The sequence below is a fragment of the Solanum verrucosum genome, unplaced genomic scaffold (assembly GCF_900185275.1).
Source record: "Solanum verrucosum unplaced genomic scaffold, falcon-dt-bn FXZP01000049.1, whole genome shotgun sequence".
NCBI classification, from domain to species: domain Eukaryota; kingdom Viridiplantae; phylum Streptophyta; class Magnoliopsida; order Solanales; family Solanaceae; genus Solanum; species Solanum verrucosum.
Window position 1 is genome coordinate 7,444,048 of NW_026020221.1, and position 19,904 is coordinate 7,463,951.

The window sequence follows — 19,904 nt, forward strand, 5'->3', positions numbered from 1 at the left end:
TATTAATGTATAATTGTTGGACAAATAAAAATAATATGTGTCCTATAAATAGAGACACTATTTAAAAAAAAAAAAAAAAAGAATCAAACAAATGTTTTTGGAGTATCATGCATAAAGTTAGAATTTACGATAATCTTCATTATGTTGTTATGTTACTAACTATGATTAACTTAACTAAATTGAATGTATACATCTGAGAGCAAACATGTTGCCTCTGTAACAGGAAGTGGAATCAGTTGAGGACAAATCGCGAAAAATTGCATTATTTTTACATGATTTTTTTTTTTTTTAAAATAATGATTTGAATCTTTGAATTATCATCTTATTTCATTCACAATCTTTATATTATTTGATTAAGCACATTTAATTGTTAATCAAATAACTTGTGCACTTCGATTCTTTAACTAACAGAAGCTAACAACACTTCAAAAAACTTCATAAATATTTTAAATAATATATCTATTAGGTTTTTCATATTGTCGTTAGCTTCTACTAGTTTTGCAAGGACTAAAGTCGCTCAAGCTATTTAATTGAAGGTTAAATGTACTTTAAGACATTTTCAAAATTATTATATTTAGCTATTTATAGGATTACAATGAGTAGACGGTGAGTCCCTAGACTTATATGCAAAATCTAAAATGTTACAAAGTCATTATCGATGATCGAAGTTGATTCTTAAGATTGCACATAAATTTGTCATTATCAAAATGGAAGAATTTATTGAGATGAGCTGAAATTAACTTTGATGATTGACAAACATCTCCAAAAGGTTGTTTCTTCCAAATTTAAAACATACATAGTACATCAAAGCCTATGCGATAAAATAAAAACGAAAACATATAAGAAACACTCCTAATAAAATAAAATCTTATCAAGTCAACAAATTCAATAAATAAAACCACTAATTATCTTATTTCAACCGTTGGAAAGTTACACATTGGAGGGGGAACTTTGCCACCTTTACCTCCAAATTAACCACATAGAACGTCAAAGTTCGATAAAAACAAAAAAAAAAACACATAGGCAACACTTGAAATTTAGAGATTACATTTTAAAATCTCATTTTTGTGCGAAATCTTAATTGGTTTTTCTGCAATTTTTGCGGATTTGACCATTTGAGCCGGTAAGTGGGCTAAGATTACCCATTTTCACCATGGCATTAGCAAAATCAGTGAAGAAAGTGGCTGAATTGGAGCTATAAGTGTTAACTATAGAGTCTGTTGATCCTCCACTAGAGAGTTGTTGGTCAGAATGAAGAAGACCCTTTTGAATTCGCAAATTCTTATAGTAAATATTGTCAAATGTGGTTGGGCTTGTGGTGTCTAATGGAGAGATATTATTGTCACTTCCACTTTGTGGACAGTTCGATTTAACCGATGTTGCAAATGAAGAATTTATATCAGTTTCGTTGTAGAGACGATCGCGAAAAGTAGTGCACCTTGCTTGACCTATTGTGTGAGAACCTGCAAAATTCAACGATATTTTGATTTAGCGTATTTTCTATGAGTCTAGTGAATTGATAAAAAAAAATAATGTTTTATGTATTTTTATGTAAAAAATAAACCTGAGAGAGCAACCATTTCTCTGGAATTGAAACCTTTGTTAGAAAAGGAAGAAATAAGACTGCTTAAGTTCAAAGTTGGCGCAGGAATGTCACTATTTGCAGTGCTCAAACTTGCTGTGGTTGAGTCTCTTCTTCCAAGTAATACAGTCCAACTAGGTCCACCAAGCTGATAAATCATAAACAATATAATATAATTAGTTTCAACAACTAATACAATTATAATATATAATTTCTATATATATCAAAACTTTGACTAGTGTCCTGTTTTTTATAAAGGTCAACTTGCTTTCTTTTCCTTTTCCTAACCAACAAGTTTATTAGTTAAAAAATATATTTGCACATGCTTATAATAACTTCCTTGAAAAATCCATCAACTACATATGGGATGTTCGTTACAATTATTCTATTGTAAGGCATGTCACATGTGCTTATAGCTTATGAAAACCAATTTTTTGATTTTTTTTATTTTCATAGATTCATGTTAAGTTAAATTAATAAACATAAAAAAAAATAAAAAATAGTATTAGTTTAATTGTTAACTTACTTTAACAACAGAGTCTCTAGCTGCGACAGCTAAAATATCAGCACAAGATACGATACCGGCACATGATGATTCGACTTGAGTTTTAATAGTATCAATCACATCGAATCCCCTTATGGATCCACTATTTGGATTAGCAGTCTTTTCTCCAGTGAAACTTGATGTATCATCTAATAGCACAGATGCATCACAACCCTGCATATTCAATATTAATTAATACTTGTTTGACTTTCAAAAATCAAAAGTATTGCTAAAATTGAGACAGAGTGTGCAAAATAAGTGAGGTAACTTGCATTAACAAAGCAGTCGTGGAAATGAAGACGAAGCAAGGAAGCCCCCATACGAGACTCCGTAGCGATAGCAGAATTCACAGCTGTTTTGATTATGGAGAGAACATTTGGGCATGATGAATTGTAGAAATTGGAAGTCAATTGAGCTGAGCTCATTCCAATTAGAACAAAAGGGACTATAATTAGAACTAGTAAAAAAGATATGTTAGCCATGACAAAGAAATTATTAGAAGTAAAAAGGAAGAAATTAAGAAGAAAAGATATTGTCTAAGTTTATTGCTTAGCACTGCTTAATGTGGAATATGGTTCTTAATTCTTCCCATATTTATAGTAGAAGAGTGTGCCCAATTGTCAACCATCTTACCTTTTTTTTAAAAATTATTATTTCTTATTTCCATTTTCTTTATAGAGTTTTGAAAAAATATTACTTAACTTATTCAAACTTTACAGCATTACCAAACAGACCATATTTTTCTAAGGCTTGTAGGCCAATAGCAGCTAGATTTTTTTTTTATTTATTTTTTTCTGTTTAAGTGGTTTTGCCCAATCTATTATTCGAAAGAAAAGGAAATGGCTTGGCTATCTCACCTAGTCAAGCCAGAAAAATAGATTAGATATAAATTAGATAAAATAAATGAGTTAGAAAAAAGAAGAAATACTTAAGCTGATTCCTTTGGTCATAAATTTTGAAAGCATTTTTTAAGAATTTTTTTGGCAAATATGAATTTGATTAGAAAATGTGTCCTGTTTTTGATAAATTTCAAAATCTGCTAAAATCTTATACTTGGGCCAAAATATAGTTGTCGATCTTTTAAAATATAATTAAAACATATCCCAAACTTTTATATTTTATATAAATAATAAAAAAAAGAGTATTTATGACCTTAACTGATTCCTATTTAGTATTTATCCATTTTGATCATCTGATATGGAAATGCATTATAAAGAGATTGTTTGTAGAATATGAGAAGATTATATCAAAGAATAGTTAAATAAGTACTACTGCTATTATCAGTATTTATTTCTTGCACTGATGGATCATCGTAATTAATTATAATTTGATGAATTGTAGTAGCTATATAATTGTGTTATAAATAGTTTTCTTTAAAGTGATGTTATAATTTTAGAATAATATAATATCTAGTTCATTATAAAAATGTAATTTTGTGTCAAGCTTATAGTATTTTGATAGTTTTTAGAACTTATGTGTATTATTCATGTTTCATGTTTTTCAAAAACAAAGTAAAATATGTTTCCAAAAATTATAGTCAAACACATTTTGAGACTTCATTAGTTCAAACTTCACCTAAATTAGATTTTTCAAAAATATTTAGGAATATAAGTCAAACGCTAGCTAAACATTCCCTTTGCCCCAAAACATTTGTCTTCATTTGTCACTCACCTCAACTACCATTGCCACCACCTACGTACCAATTGTATTTTTTGCCAGCAACGATGGTGACATTCGATGGGTTCAAGCCATTGGACAAGAAGCTACAATTGAAGTACATGAAAACTACTTATTTGGTTTCAATTTTATATCGAAATTGAAAGTCAAGAGGGAGTGAATTGAAATTTTTTCCGAGTCGACTGCTTTCTGAAGGAAGTCGACTAACCTGCATATTAGTAACACAAATAAAATATGAAGCAAACAGATGAGAATAAATGAGATAGATATTTTATACTGATTTAGATTACTAGTGTGGTGCCTAGTCCAGTTTCCTTGGATTACAAGAGTTTTTTTCTTTAGAGTTTTTTAGGAACTTGGTTGAACACAATTTCGAAACTAAAACCTATCTGATATGCAAATCAAATGTTCTATCCTGATACACTTTTACCTGTATAATCTACCCTCAGAATCTTTCTTTCTCTTTTCTTTTTCAATGTACACTCATAAAGCTTTATGAAATATGAAAAAAGACAACAATACAAGTTTCAGTGAAGTGTGTGATCTTCACCTAATGCTAAAGATGTTTTATATATTCTTTTAGTGATTTGCTATTGTAAGGTATATCAAAAAGTGTTTCATTCAATCAAGAATTTGTATTGATTCCTTGGTTGAGGATGATTTTTAATTCATGTTCATATCAACCATTATACAAATTTGCTTTAAAGCTAACAATCAGTCGATTAACTGATAATCCGTCAATAATCGATGGGTAACCGTAAAGTCGAATTGAGTCAATCAATATCTTATTGGTTCATTAGGGTTTTAATACATAAAAGTTGAAAATTGATAAGTCAAATGGTTAAGTGTAAAAATCGAACCAAGCCATATGATAAGCGTGTACATTCCTACTTTTGATATTTGTAGTCTAAAATAAATCTTAGACATTTGTATAGCTATAAATTACTTTATTAGGGGTAAGAATATATATTTAAAGTTATTCTAATTATAGAAAGCGACATTCTTTTTGGAACATGTTAAAGGAGAATATTGTGTCACATCAATAGGGAGTAGTCAAGTAGTATATAGAGTTCTTTTCTATTCTAATTATTAATTAAATTATTTTGATTTATAAAAAAAAATTAAAAATAAAAGTGTGTAATAATATATACATGAGTTTTTTTTTCCTTTCTTGGTCGTATGAAACCAATAACATTGGAGAATCTTTAATTTGTTTGGTCAATTGGAATAATATTAAATATACATAGTCTAATCAACTAAGCATTTATTTCTTGGGAAACCTAGTCTTTTTCATCCTATATAAGAGTTTAAATTTTGTACAACAACAACCCAGTGAAATCCCACTAGGTGGGGTTTGGGGAGGGTAAATAGTACGCAGACCTTGCCATTACCTCGTGGAGGTAGAGAGGCTGTTTCCAAGAGACCCTCAGCTCAAGAACAAGAGTTTAAATTTTGTACAATATATTAAAAAAAAATTACATCAAGAAATTAAATTCACATAGAATAATTGGTAAATTTTTGTTTTAAACAATTGATATGATAATCTTAAAAATGAACAAATAACCTGCTACACTCAGTTAAAATTAACCTATATAAAAATATATATCTTATTAATGCATATAAATTAAATTATATATTTTAATAGAGAAAAAGAGAAGAAGATTCTATTATGACTTTTTCATGTCAATTGTAGGTTTAAACAATTAGTATGATTAAAATAAGCCGCGTAATTAATCATTTGGTGAATCATTTTTTTCTTACTTTTGAGTTGTCTTAATGGTAAAATTCCTTATTATTCTTGCATTTCTAGATTGCAAAAACGGATATATTTTCAGAGGCTATTTGACTATAAGATTATTTTTAATTATTATAATGTAACTTGTAAATATTCAATTAATTTTACATTTGCTTTGTAAAAGTCATTCATCCAAACTATTCATTAATTTCTAAATTAGGCAGTTGACACATATATTTGGCCTAAAGTCAAACTTTGATATACAGTATAGCTCCAATAAGTATGGACTATATATATGGCGTAAGCTAGCGTTTGATCACAAATTTTCAAGTATTTTTAACTACTCATTTTTAGATGAAGTTTTTGCATGTGTTTGGCCATAGATTTTGAAAGAAGTATTTAACTTTTTCAAAAAATATGATTTATACCAATAAGTTCTAAAAATTATTAAAATTACTCATAAGTTTATATAATCATTTTATAATGAACATGTTCTGTTACAAAATAATCTTATAACATAATTGATGACAATCAACAACAACAAAAATAATAAAATGGGCAAGAGAAGTACAATAATCACATACTCAAACGTGTCATTAATATATGATTTAAGATAAATTATAACTCATTAAAGCGAAATGTTCTTTTTAATGGAGTTGGTTGTAAATAGATATTAATTGGAATTAATAAATAATGGCTGTTTCATAAAATATAAAAAGTCTGGGGTAGTTTTAAATTTTTTAAAATTAACAAATATTAGAACGACCCAAATTCTATTTTTTTTAGAACTTAGAGATATTTACCAAATATATTTGCCATTAATGACAAGTTATATGATCAAACACTAATTGTCAAGTTTTTCTCAAATATATTTGTGACCAAACAACACCTAGGTATTTAAGGGGTTTTCACATAAATCCAAGAAAAAAAAACATATTTCTCAGACCTTTTGGTCCTTTTTCTTGTTTATTATTTTTCCCCAGAAAAATAAATGAATGGAGAGTACCTAAAGAGATCTGATTTTTTTTTCTTCCAATGGAAAAACATTCTAATAGCAAAACAACAAAAAGAGATATTTAATAATGCATGTAGGATCATAGATAAGAAAATTACTAAAAAGGATTTAAAAAAAAAGATAGAGTGGTTAATCAATCAAAGTCAATTAATACGGAAGAATATTTGTATTCAAATTATGGCGGAAACAAGTTGGACTATTGTATTATTTCATCAAGACTATGAAAGAGAGTGGTTTACATTTTATGAAATATTAATAATTATATAAAGGCCATGCACTAATTAGGGTTAGATAAATATATTTGACTTAATCAACCTTTATTTTTTACGTTAATTGCATGCACATGAGTTGATTAAATGTTACACATTAATCAATCAAATAAATCGATACCTCTGCTTTCAAAAGTTGGACATTTTAATTTGTCAATTATAGATTTTCTTTCAATCAAAATATAGCCAACGTTTGTTTTGTATTCATTATCTTTGAATTACTAAAAAAAAAAATGAAATTAGCTACGGGAGTTATCGTTATTCTTAGTTAATATATCGCTAAAAAGTTTTTAACCAATTGAATTTATTTTTTATAATCTGTCACTAATCCATAGTTAAATAGTTTAATTTAACAAGTTCCAAAAAAAATTCTTTCTTTATAAACTCCGTACTTAATTAGTCAAACTCCGAATGTTGACTAAATGACAATGAGTTGGATATTGTCTATTTATCACATTTAACCTATCTAACATTTTGGTGTTATATCATGTAGCAAATATCTCAATGCACATAAAAATTTAGTGGAGTCATCAAAATGTAAAATTAAGAACCAAAATTTATACTTCAAGATGAACTTAAATAGAGCAACATGTGAACTCCAACACTCAACTCAGTTGTGAGCTGGAGGGTGTGTTCTTGGCGGTATGTAGTCCAAGTTATACTCCGCCTCCCTTTTCATATTCTTATTTGACACTTCTACTTCTAGATCCGACCCCGATGGAATGGAAACCCTAGCCATACTTGAATTGATCTCCTCATTCTGCAAGAAAAACACCCAAAAAATTCAATTTTAGATTTCAAAATTTCTACCAAGATATACATCATATACTCTTATAGTACTAGGATTTAAGTTATATATACTGAACAATCCAAGAAATTTAGATGTTATATGTAATGACAGGTTAATTATCATAGTTACAGCTAGGTTACTAACTAGTGTATGTTTATCATAGACATTTACTTGTAACTATCTTATAATTAAGTGATTTGATTAATGTAACTACTTTTATACCGTCAGTTCATAGAATTTAAATTCTAAAATTAAAAAAGTATTTAAGTTATATTACAAACATTATTTTTTTTCATAAAACAATCTTCTATAATACTTCATAATATATTGATAGTATTAAAATATCATTATTTTGTCCATGCATATGGCATAAAGATATAAACAACAACTGCAACAACAAACAACATACTCAATGAAATCTCACAAGTGGGGTCTGAGAGGGTAGAATGTATCAGATTTTACCACTACCTCGTAGAGATAGAGAGACGTTTCCAAAAGACTCTCGATCGGCTCAAGTACAGCAAATCAAATATAAGGAAGAAGGAGACCGTGACGGAAATATAACAGGTAACAAGGAGACAGTAAAAAAAATATAACAGGTAATAAGGGGACAATGTAAAGTCTATCAGAAGAGAGAAAAACCACATGCAACATAATGTAATAATTTTGAACATAAAGATATAAATTAGATAATAAATTTGAAGTTAATATATAGAAATAGAAAATTTTACCTTATTGAGGAGACCAAGTGACCGTGCATTACATGCATGGAATAGAAGGAAAATTATAAGAAGAGAGGATATAGTTATCATTGACATTTGAGAAAAATTGTACATTAATTGTTCTTCTTAAATATATTTGTTTTTTTAAAAAAATTGGATCAAGATGTAACATATAAATACTACTTTAAAGAGTAGATATAGGTAGCTTTAAATGGTGATTTTAGAAGGATATAAAGGTTTGATTAGAACAATAACATGCAAATCATGTATGTAATCAAGTAGGAAATAAGAAGCAAAATAAGAAATGTTGAGTCTCAAAGGCATGAAGATATTCAAAGCAAGGGCATGATATATATTACTTTTTTGAATTTTGAAAATATTTGAAGATTGTTGATTTATTTAAGTGTTGAACTATAGACAGGTCATGATGGTTAAGGAAACAAGAAAAACAAGAAAGCGAGTGCCTGTCCATTTTTGTTGGTTTTACTTGGTTTATGCCACCTGGTTTCTCGCCTTTTTACCTTGAAAATCTTACCAAATTATTTCACTTCGTTCACTTTTATTTATTCATTTTTTATTTTACACGCCTCAATAATTAATATGAGTATTTTACTACAATATTCATATGTATAGTCTTAGCTTCTTAGGTCTTGGAAAATAGAAAATAAGTAGTGATTAATGTTGAGGATGATAAATAAAAAAAGAAGAAGAGGAAACTTACATAAATTCTACTAGTTTAATTAGAAGATAATTATTTAGATACACTCTAGTTTGCAATATTACGTATCTTACCAGATTTTGGTATCTCCATATACGTCCAGATTCATGTATCTCGAATACAAGAGGTCAAAATTAGGTGTAATTTGTTCTAGATACATTGTATCCAAGTAGATTCACATGATTCAGGATACATAGCAGATCTCGCTCGCCACTCTCCCATGTATCTGGAAGTGAACCACTCCAGGTACATACAAATACATGTATGTAGTGTGTATCTAGTGTTATTCACATATATCTGGGATACATACAATGATACAAATCTCGCTCCCCTCTCTCCAATTTATGTGTATCTGCTAACAAAAATACATGTACCTAAGTGTATTGTCTTCAATATATAGTAGGAAATTCTTAATTAATGATAAGATATGTAATATTTTGAAAATATTGGTAATAACAGTATATGTGGTAGTGAAGTATATCTAATTATGTAATCTTTCAAAAAAAAATATTATTTTTTCTTGATTTGTTAAAAGTGAAATTATATTTTTAGAATAATGAACCAGTAATAATGAACGGAGTGAATAGTATAAGCTAGTAAAACTATTTTCACACTTACATGTTGTTTGGTGTGAGGTATAACGTATACTAATTTCAGAATAAAATGTAAGATTATTTTATCTATACATTTGGTTGGAGGTATTAGGTAGTCCTTGAATTATTTATACCACAATTTATATCATAATAATGAGATAAGTTATCCCATTTACATAATAAAATAATTTATTTCGAAATAATTAATTTTAAAACGACTTATTCCCATCCGAACGATCCTATGGTAATGTCAAAAAGTGAGACACCTTTTTATATTGGCTAGGCACCAAACATGTCTACCTATAGTTGCTTATATATGTTTCCTAGTTGTCTCTACTTGCATGCTACCTTCATTAGCAGAATAATCAACCAAATAATATTTTAATTTTTTTTCATGCTTTTGATATCATAGAAGATGGTGGAAGCCAGTTTTATATGTCTATAATAGAAACAAAACATTAACCCAATTATTTATACTTCGAAAATTGTACCCATGATATTGGTCTAATCAATTACTTGAGATCTATTTTGACCTCGAGATTTTATTTTGTTCTACTACTACTTATTCACACATTCGTTAATCGAAAAATAATCACATGTTTATGAAAGTTCACTTTGTACTTGTTTACTGAATTGATAGACTTTGAATTTATACAAGCACATTCTTTTTTGACAATTTCCACAAAATATAAATATATAGGATCTAATAGGATAATAATTAGGTGGAGTATAAAAAAATACAATGTATATAAGTCTAAATACTCATTTTTAATGTGTATATTATTGCTGCTAAAAGGTGTTTTTTGTTATAGTGTTTTCATAGCCTCAATAAGATAAGTCAGTCTTATCACTTGAATGAGTTGCATTATTTGTGTCCTCCATATTAGATAGTTGGTGAGTTTAAATTTCATATTAGGCAATGAGATGATGAAAGGAGGATGTAGAAAATGAGTTGGAGGCCATCTGTTTGTGTTTGATAGAAAAAGAAATTAAGCAAAAATTGAAAATGGAAATAGCTTTTTTTTTTTTACTCAAAGACATTGTCTCTACTGATTATTTATGTGCAAAAAGTTACATATTTGAGTTTGGTATACCAAACTTTGTACATGACCATCAAGATGAGACTAGTCTACCTACTCAATGCTTTTATACAAAATTCAAGGAGGTTCATAAGCTATTTGGGCATATTTAGTATGTTTGACTCGAAAAGATGGTAAATTCCATCTATCCATGTTAATAAGCCCCCTAATGTGTTTTGGAAGCTCAACAAAAGAGTTGAACACTTGGGTTCCCGCAATAGTATGACCCAAGTTTGCCAATCTATCAGCAGGTTGATTAGTTTCTCTATAACTATGATTGATCTCGAACCCATATTCTTCAACTAAATTTTGATTTTCTTCTATGAAATTGAGAATTCTCCAAGGAATTTTCCATTCTCTGTTTATGCATTTAGCTAACAGTAAAAAGTATGTTTCGCCCAAGGCAGTTCTAAAGCCATTATGTGCACACCATTTGAGTCCAAAAAGCATGGTTGATGCTTTTGCAATGTTGCTTGTACCAATCAAGTCCTACTGCTGCATTTTCAAATCTCATATTAATGACTTGCAAAAGAAAGGATAGTATGTTAGTTTTCGTTCTATAGAATGAGGGGTTCATATTATTGAATTTTTTGTTGCATATGGCCATCCATAATTCCCAATATACGATCAATGGTAATATCATTGTAATGAATTTAGCAATGATGTTAGGTGTCTTATAGTTCCACCAATTTAGGAGGAGCATCTTCAAACTTATATTCATATGTTCAATCCCAAGAGGGTCCGCAAAATATTTCCAGATTCTCCTAGCATGCTCTCCTTTGCTAAATAGGTGGTCAGTGTCTTCCATCTCAGTAATAGTGTTGTTTGTATTACAACAGTGGCATGAAAAGTCCACCTGAATTCCAAACCTAGCTACTCTCTCTTCGGTGGATAGTCTATCTTTTATCGTTCTCCAAGTCAGGAAGGACATTTTGAATAGAATGTCTTTGTGCCAAATATAGTTGACAAATTATTCGTGGTCCTTTCTTGTCTCAGCATATTCCATGCAGAGCTGATTGAGAAGAGGCCTGCATTATCTAGGGATCAAATGGCTCTGTCATTCTTGTGTTCAACAATCCTGATATTGATGTCAATGATCTTATAAGCCTTGGTCTCCTCATTTAACTGAGGTTGCAGAATGTTCCAGTTCCAAGTTCCATTACTAAGGACCTCCTTATTTGTAATCTGGCTATAGTGGTCGTTGTTAGGAGTTAATTACCAAAGAGGTACCAATCTAGACCAATTGTCAAACCAAAAGGAAACGTCTCCCTTACCAACTTTCCAGATGATATTGCATTAGACCTCTTCCTTGATTTCAGCAAGTATTTTCCAACTCTGAGTTTGCCTCTTTTTCCATTGAATTGTGCTGGGGTGGTCAAAGTTGAAGTACTTAGCTTTCATAAATTGCTTCCATAAGGAGTTAGTCGTCCTCAAGTTCCACTATTGTTTTTCTTGGAAAGTTTGACAGGTGTCTGTAAGACTTCTAAAATTAGTCCTGCCCTCACTGTATGAGTAGCAAAGGTTTTTTCAGGAGACCCAATGGTACTTTTCTCTAGGTTTTTGACCAGACCAAAAGAATCTAGTAATGTATTTTTCAATAAGTTCTATAGTACCCATTAAAGGATTAGTGGTTGACAGTAGATGGACCGGAAAAACCAACAAAAAATGTTTCATCAATATAACTCTTTCTCCCATTGAAAGAAGTTTTGTATACCATCCCCTAATTTTATTGATGATTTTATTAACCATGTCAGAATAATGAGAAATCTTTTTCTTCCATGTGAATAGAGGACATCCCAAATATTTGATAGGAAATTGTTCATGGTTCATACTAGTGATTCGCTTGATCCTATTGATAGTAATAGTGTTGGTGTTGGCAGACACCGTAAAACAACTTTTGTCTTTGTTCATGAGCTGTCCGGAGACAGCTTCATACGTTTTCAGAACTCTCAAAATCACTTCCAGTGGTCGTTTACTACTATTGCAGAACATAATGGTATTGTCTGCAAATGATAGATGGTTGATTTGAGACCCATTAGAGTTCATGTGAAAACCTTTGTATATATATTTAGATCCTTTAGCATTTTCAATAAGAGTTCTGTAACTATGACAAAAAAGAGAGGGGAATACAAGATCTCCTTGTCTCGGGCCTCTTTCAGACTTAAAAGAAGCCATGCCTAGCCCCATTCACTGTGACTTAGTACAAATTGTTGGAAATGTAGTTGTTTATAATGTGAACCCACCAATCTGAGAAACCAAACTTTTTAATCTTTTGACGAAGAACATACCAAGTATTTCCATATATCTCCTCCTCCGAGCATTCCTGCACAAGTTTAAGAAAGTTAGTATGTTCTGTCCATAAATTTAAGAAATTTAAAATATTTATATGAGTGTTGTCTTCATTGCTCATTTTGACCAATATTGGGGCATGGTCAGAGCAAGTTCTAGACAAGTGTGTAACTACAATGTTATTGATACATTCAAACCAAGTAGTGTTGTAAAGCATTATGTCTAATCTTTGCCAGATAGTAGTAGGTGGATCTATATTGTCACATCAAGTACAATTACAGCTTGTGTATTCCACATCTTGAAGTCCGCACTCATTAAGACATACTATAAAGTCTATGCTTTTTTCTAATCTGTGACTTCTACCACCTTTTTTTCTTCATTAGAGATAGTAACATTAAAATCTCTAATGACACCCCAAGGTGTAACGACCTATTCCTGTCGTTATAGAAAAGCCAACGTGGGAAAAATTAGGGCGAAAAAAACTTTTTCGTAGTATTTGGATTTTTCCAACCTAATCCAGATTTGGATGAAATCAGAGTCTTTAAGGTGTAGGAAAATCTGGTAACAATCGGGTAAATCATTTTGGATTTTGATTACATGAGGTGTTAGATAACTCGTTAAGGAATCTGTACGACTTTATGAAATTGAATTTGGGCGAGTAGAACTCCTGGATTTGATCTTAGCGTAAATGGTATTTTCTGAGCGTCGGGGGTTAGAGGTGTGTTGTGAAATGAGGATTTTGGAATTCTTGAAATTGCTCTCTGTCTCGTGAATGCCACTTTGGCGAGGGTTTTTTACCGCCCTGACGTCGTCGCTGTGGTGGGGTGATGGCCGTTGTGGCGAGCAGGACGCGAATTAAAGTTGTTAATAAACCCCTAAAAGACCTCATTATGCACTTTTTGACTTTTTGAGCTAAGGAACGACCCCCAGGCGACTACTACTCGTTTTTCACCATTCTTGAGGCTAAATGTAAGTTTTTTACTCCCCGAATCCATTTTTTTATCCGTAGAACGTAATAGAATGGGTAAATATTGATGGGGGAGGGTTTTGTTATAGATTCTATGGTGGAAACAACCCTAAATTGGATAATTGAGATCATAGGTTTGATCTAGGGTTCATAGAATTGTTAGTAATTCGGGTAATTAGTGATTGTTTATTGATTCTCGTATTATATTGATTGTTTGTGAATCAAGAACAAACGGAACGAATTCAGAAAGGGAAGAATCAAGTTTCTTAGGGTTTCAAGCTTGTTTCGATGTAGGTGACAGTTGTGATGCTATATTTGTGTGATGTATGTTTGTTCTTGCTTCGTTATAATACTTGTATATATTTGAATGTTGCAATGCTGATCACACTTGTTGTAAATGAGATAGATGAAATATCATTGCTATGAAATTATGACTTAAATGTATGATCTTGATGATGTACTTGTGATTGTGATTGTGGTGTGTGAGTGGATCGGTTGCCACGTTCCGGCATAACTAACTTGGATCGGATTGCCACGTTTCGACATAAATATGGGATTGGTTGCCACGTTTTGGCATAAATATGGGATCGATTGCCACGTTTTGGCATGCTAACTTTTTGAGTTTGGGTTCCATAAGAGGACCAATGATATGATATAAAATATGAAAGCTAATGGTTGTTCATAAATGTGGATGATGTTGTATATGGTTGATATATATATGCATGTGGTTATAATGTTGTTTGACTTGTTTATGTTACACTAGTGGGATAGTTGCGTGATCCTACCAGTACATTGTGGTTGTGTACTGATTATGCATTTGCTCTTATTTTTGTTGAGTATAGAGCATCTTCAAACGGCTACTGACATGCCTCACTTAGAAGATCTGTGATCGTTATTTCGAAAATTCAAGGGTGAGCCAATTCTTCCGGGCTGCCATGGGATTCTCCTTCGTCTATGTTCACCATTTCCGGACTTAGACATTTGTTTAGTTAGCTCATTAGTTTGGGGTGTATCCCTTCTTGTTTAGACTTGGATAATTTGTTTAGATGTTTTGGTACATTGACTTTCAGGTTCTAGGTTGATTCTTTCGCATTTGTTTAGTTTATTGTTGAACTTATGTTAGAGTTTATGGGAACTCTATTGTCTTTCCTTAGTAATTGACTTATATGCCTTAGTTTTTAGATTATTTGCTTGGTTTGGGTTGTAGTAGTGGTTCTCCCATTGGAGTGTTAGTGTGGGTGCCAATCACGATGGTCTAGGTCGTGACAAAGTTGGTATCAAAGCCTAGGTTCGTTGATCTCGATGTACCGAAACGAGTCTAGCTAATAGTCTCGCGGAACGGTGCGGGGACGCCTTTACTTTCTTCGAGAGGCTATAGGACTTTAGGAAATCTTTCTATTTTTCTCTTGTTTCCTTTTGTGCTATGACTTGATTCCAATTGGTATCTGTCGATTCAAATTGGTATCTAACCTCATTCACTCTTCTGTCCGTAGATGGTTAATACCAGTGTTAGGCCCGTAGATCTTGTCAATGTTCCAGCTGAGGAATCTGTAGCAAGAGGTCACGGTCGAGGCAGAGGTAGAGAAAGAGCTAGGGGTAGATGCCGTGGGAGAGTAGCGCCTGCTGTGAATGAGGTACCGATTGATAATGCTTCTATAAATAAGAACCCTCATGCACATCATGAAGATATTGAAGAGGAAAATGTGGAGGTTGAGAATGTTGAGGAGCTTGGACAAGAGGAAAATGTGCAAGCTGAGACTACATGTATTCCTCCAATTGATCCGGTATTGGCTCAACAGATCATGCTATTTTTGAAGGAATTGGCTGGTCCGGAAATACTTTCGTCTGTTCAAGCAACTCAAGCTCCCGTTAATCTCTATGTTTCTAGCACTATGCCCAAGACGGGTGGAATAAGAGGTAATGATGATTTCTTTCGTCCTTTATTGGGTTCTGTTATGACGGGAAATGAGCATGATATATTGACTAAGTTTCTGAAGCTTAAACCTCCTGTGTTTTTGGGTTCTGAGACTGAAGATGCTTATGAGTTTATCTTATACTGTTATGAGAGGTTGCATAAATTGGGTATTGTTCACCAACATGGGGTTGAGTTGTGTCCTTCCAACTTCAAGGTGAGGCTAAGCAGTGGTGGAGAGCTTATATGGAGTGCAAATCTTCTACTTTGCCTCCACTTACTTGGACCCAATTTCATGCTCTGTTTCTAGAAAAGTATGTGCCTAGGACTTTGAGGGATCGCAAGAAGAATGAGTTTATGGCTTTAGAGCAAGGTGGTATGTCTATGGCTACTTATGAGGCCAAGTTCCATGTTTTATCAAGATATGCTACGCAGTTGGTTACTACTGAGGAGGAGAGGATCCAGTTATTTATTAGAGGTTTAAATTCTGAGTTGCAAGTATTATCTGTTCATATGACTTCTGCAGGGAGGAGTTTTAATGAAGTGACAGACTATGCTAAGAAAGTGGAGGGGGTGAGGCGTGACAGTCAAGCTAAGGCATGGGTAAAAAGGGCCAAGAACTCGGGTAACTTTCAAGGTTCTTATTCTAAGGGGTCCGGACGGCCAACACTTGCAGCCAAGCCAATTCAGTCTGTTATGCCCGCCTCTACATGTAACTACTCAGGAACTCCATCTCATAATTTCCAGGATAGTTAGATTGTCGTGCCTTCGACGGGCAGTAGACCATCTTTTGATCGCACTTGCTACAATTGTGGAGAATCTAGGCATATGAGGAGAGATTGTCCCCAGCCACGTGTGTTACAGTCCACACAGCAGCCTTCTAGAGCAGTTGTACCCGCAGGAAATTGTAATAATGGTAGAGGACATCCACAAGGTGGGTAATGAGGTAATTAGTGAGGCCGTGAAGGTAGAGGAAATGATAACGAAGGTAGGGGTAACGCGCAACCAGGCAGGGATGTGGCTCGTCAAGATGATATGGCTCAATGTTTTGCTTTTTCAGGAAAGAATGAGGCGGAGGCGTCTGATGCGGTGATCACATGTACTATTCTTATATGTGTCCGGATAACTAATGTGTTGTTTGATCCGGGTTCTATTTATTCATATGTATCTCTGAGATTTGCCTCTGATTTTGAGATGATTTGTGATATTCTTGATGCCCTTATTCGTGTTTCTACCCCAGTTGGAGAGTCAGTCATAGTTACCCATATCTATCGTGCTTGTCTTATTTTGTTTATGGGATTTCAGACTTGGGCTGATTTGGTGATTTTGGATATGATTGACTTTGATATAATCTTAGGCATGACTTGATTGTCCCCCTACTATGTTGTGCTTAATTGTAATACTAAGTCTGTAACTCTAGAAATTCCGGGAATGGAAAAATTAGTGTGGGAAAGGGTGTACAAGTCTAAGCAAGTTAAGATTATATCCTTCATTTGGGCTAGTAAATTAGTGTAACAGGGTTGTTTGACTTATTTGGTTCCATCCATTGAGTCTATTTTTGTGGTGTCTGAATTTAGTGAACTGCTTCCTAATGACTTGTCTGGTATGCCTCCGAATAGAGATATAGATTTTTGCATTGATTTAGAGCCTGATACTCGTACCATTTCCATCCCTTCATATCACATGGCTCCGGAAGAATTAAGAGAGCTTAAGGCTCAAATCCAAGAGCTTTTTTATATGAGATTTATTTGTCCTAGTGCTTCCCCATGGGGTGCTCCGATTTTGTTTGTTAAGAAGAAGGATGGTATCATGAGAATGTGTATAGATTACCAGTAATTAAATAGAGTCACTATTCGAAATAAGTATCTTTTGCCTCGAATAGATGATTTTTTTGACCAATTGCAAGGTGCATCAGTCTTCTAAGATTGATTTGAGATCCAGTTACCATAAATTGAAATTTAGGCCTGAGGATATACCCAAGACGGCGTTTAGAAATCGTTATGGGCACTATGAATTTTTGGTTATGTCTTTTGGTTTGACCAATGCGCCTGCAACGTTCGTGAGTTTGATGAATGGGGTGTTCAAACCATTTCTTGATTCGTTCGTTATAGTGTTCATTGATGATATTTTGGCTTATTCAAAAAGTGAGAAAGAGCATGCCGACCATCTTCGTATTGTTTTGGGTGTTCTTGGGAAGCAAAAACTATATGCTAAATTTTCTAAGTGCGAATTTTGGTTGACTTCGATAGCATTTTTGGGACATGTAGTTTCACAGAAAGTGTAATGATAGATCCTCAAAAGATTGAAACGGTTAAGAATTGGGTTAGACCTAACTTTGTGATGAAAGTTAGGAGTTTTGTGGGATTCACTAACTATTATCGTCGATTTGTTAAGAATTTTGCTCTATTGCCACTCACTTGACCAAAAATGAGATACTATTTGAATGGAATGAAAAGTGTGAAGAGAGCTTTCAAAAGCTTAAGACTTTGTTGACCACCGCGCCCATTTTAGCATTACCGGTTGAATGTACATATTTTATTGTTTATTGTGATGCTTCACATTCTGGTTTGGGTGTTGTGCTGATGTATGATAAGAATGTTATAGTTTATGCCTCACGTTAATTGAAAGTGAATGAGAGGAATTATCCAACCCATGATTTAGAGTTGGCAACGATAGTGTTTGCTCTTAAGATATGGCGGTATTATCTCTATGGTGTTAAGTGTGAAGTGTTTACTGATCATCGTAGTTTGCAGTATGTATTCACTTAAAATAATTTGAATTTGAGACAACGAATGTGGATGGAGTTACTTAAAGATTATGATGTGATCATTCAATACCATCCGGGCAAGGCTAATGTGGTAGCAGATGCTTTGAGTCGAAAAACGGTGAGTATGGGTAGTGTAGCTTGCTTGAGTGTATCCAAGCGACTTTTAGCTAAGGAAATTCAGACCTTAGAATCTAAATTCATGTAGTTAGGCATCTCAGAAAGAGGTGGGGTGTTAGCTAGAATTGAAGTGAGGGTCACTTTCATTGAGGAGATCAAGGCCAAACAATTTGAGGATGAAAATTTGGAAGAGCTTAGAAAGAAGATTGTGATTGGTAAGGCACAAGAGACCACTCTTGATGCGGATGGTGTACTCAATTTTAAAGGAAGAATATGTGTTCCTAGAGTAGATGACTTGATTGAGAAATTGTTTGCAGAGTCTCATGGTTTACGTTATTATATTCATCCGGGTGTGACCAAGATGTATAGAGATCTAAAGTGAATTTATTGGTGGCCGGGCATGAAGAAAGACATAGTAGAGTTTGTGGCGAAGTGTCAAAATTGTCAACAAGTGAAGTATGAACATCAAAGGCATGCATGTTTACTTCAAAGAATGCCAATTTCAGAATGGAAATGGGAAATAACAACCATGGATTTTGTGGTTGGTCTTTCCAAGACTTTGAGGAAGTTTGATTCTATTTGGGTAGTGGTTGATAGATTGACTAAGTCAGCCCATTTCATTTTGATAAGAATAGATTATAATGTTGAACAATTGGCTAAGGTGTATGTGAAAGAGATAGTGAGGTTGCATGGGGTGCCCCTTTCTATCATCTCAGACTGTGGTACCTAATTCACATCCAAGTTTTGGATGAAATTGCATGCTGAATTGGGAACAAAACTCACTTTTAGTACAACCTTTCATCCACATAGGGATGGACAATCGGAGAGGACTATTCAAGTATTGGAAGACTTGTTGAGAGCATGTGTGATTGATTTTGGAGGGGATTGGGACATGTTCTTACCTTTGTGTGAATTTTCTTATAATAATAATTATCACTCCAGCATATACATGGCACCATTTGAGGCATACTATGGGAGGGGATGTAGATCACACATAGGTTGGTTTGAGGCTGGAGATGTGAAACCATTGGGGATTGACTTAGTGAATGAGGCTCAAGATAAGGTTAAGAGTATTAAAGCTAAGCTTCTAGTAGCCTATAGTAGACAAATAAAGTATGCGGATCATAA

The 19,904-nt window shown here is 32.9% G+C and overlaps 1 protein-coding gene across 1 annotated transcript; it reads right to left on the reverse strand.

The window, feature by feature from the left end:
* Positions 1 to 1,077: 1,077 nt before the first annotated feature.
* LOC125831471 (cationic peroxidase 1-like) lies at positions 1,078 to 2,551 on the reverse strand. The gene is made up of 4 exons (XM_049510653.1): positions 2,399 to 2,551; positions 2,109 to 2,300; positions 1,565 to 1,730; positions 1,078 to 1,463 (listed from the first exon to the last, which is right to left on the reverse strand). The coding sequence occupies exons 1-4, from the start codon at positions 2,549 to 2,551 to the stop codon at positions 1,078 to 1,080; spliced, it is 897 nt and encodes a 298-aa protein (XP_049366610.1).
* Positions 2,552 to 19,904: the final 17,353 nt, after the last annotated feature.

What these genes read in the sequence shown, in the direction of transcription:
- LOC125831471 (XM_049510653.1), bottom strand. Translation starts at nt 2,551, where the DNA reads ATGAGCTCAGCTCAATTGACTTCCAATTTCTACAATTCATCATGCCCA. An exon ending in TCCACGACTGCTTTGTTAAT is followed by an intron (nt 2,301 to 2,398) that starts GCAAGTTACCTC and finishes TTGAATATGCAG; the next exon opens with GGTTGTGATGCATCTGTGCT. An exon ending in AGAAATGGTTGCTCTCTCAG is followed by an intron (nt 1,464 to 1,564) that starts GTTTATTTTTTA and finishes TGAATTTTGCAG; the next exon opens with GTTCTCACACAATAGGTCAA.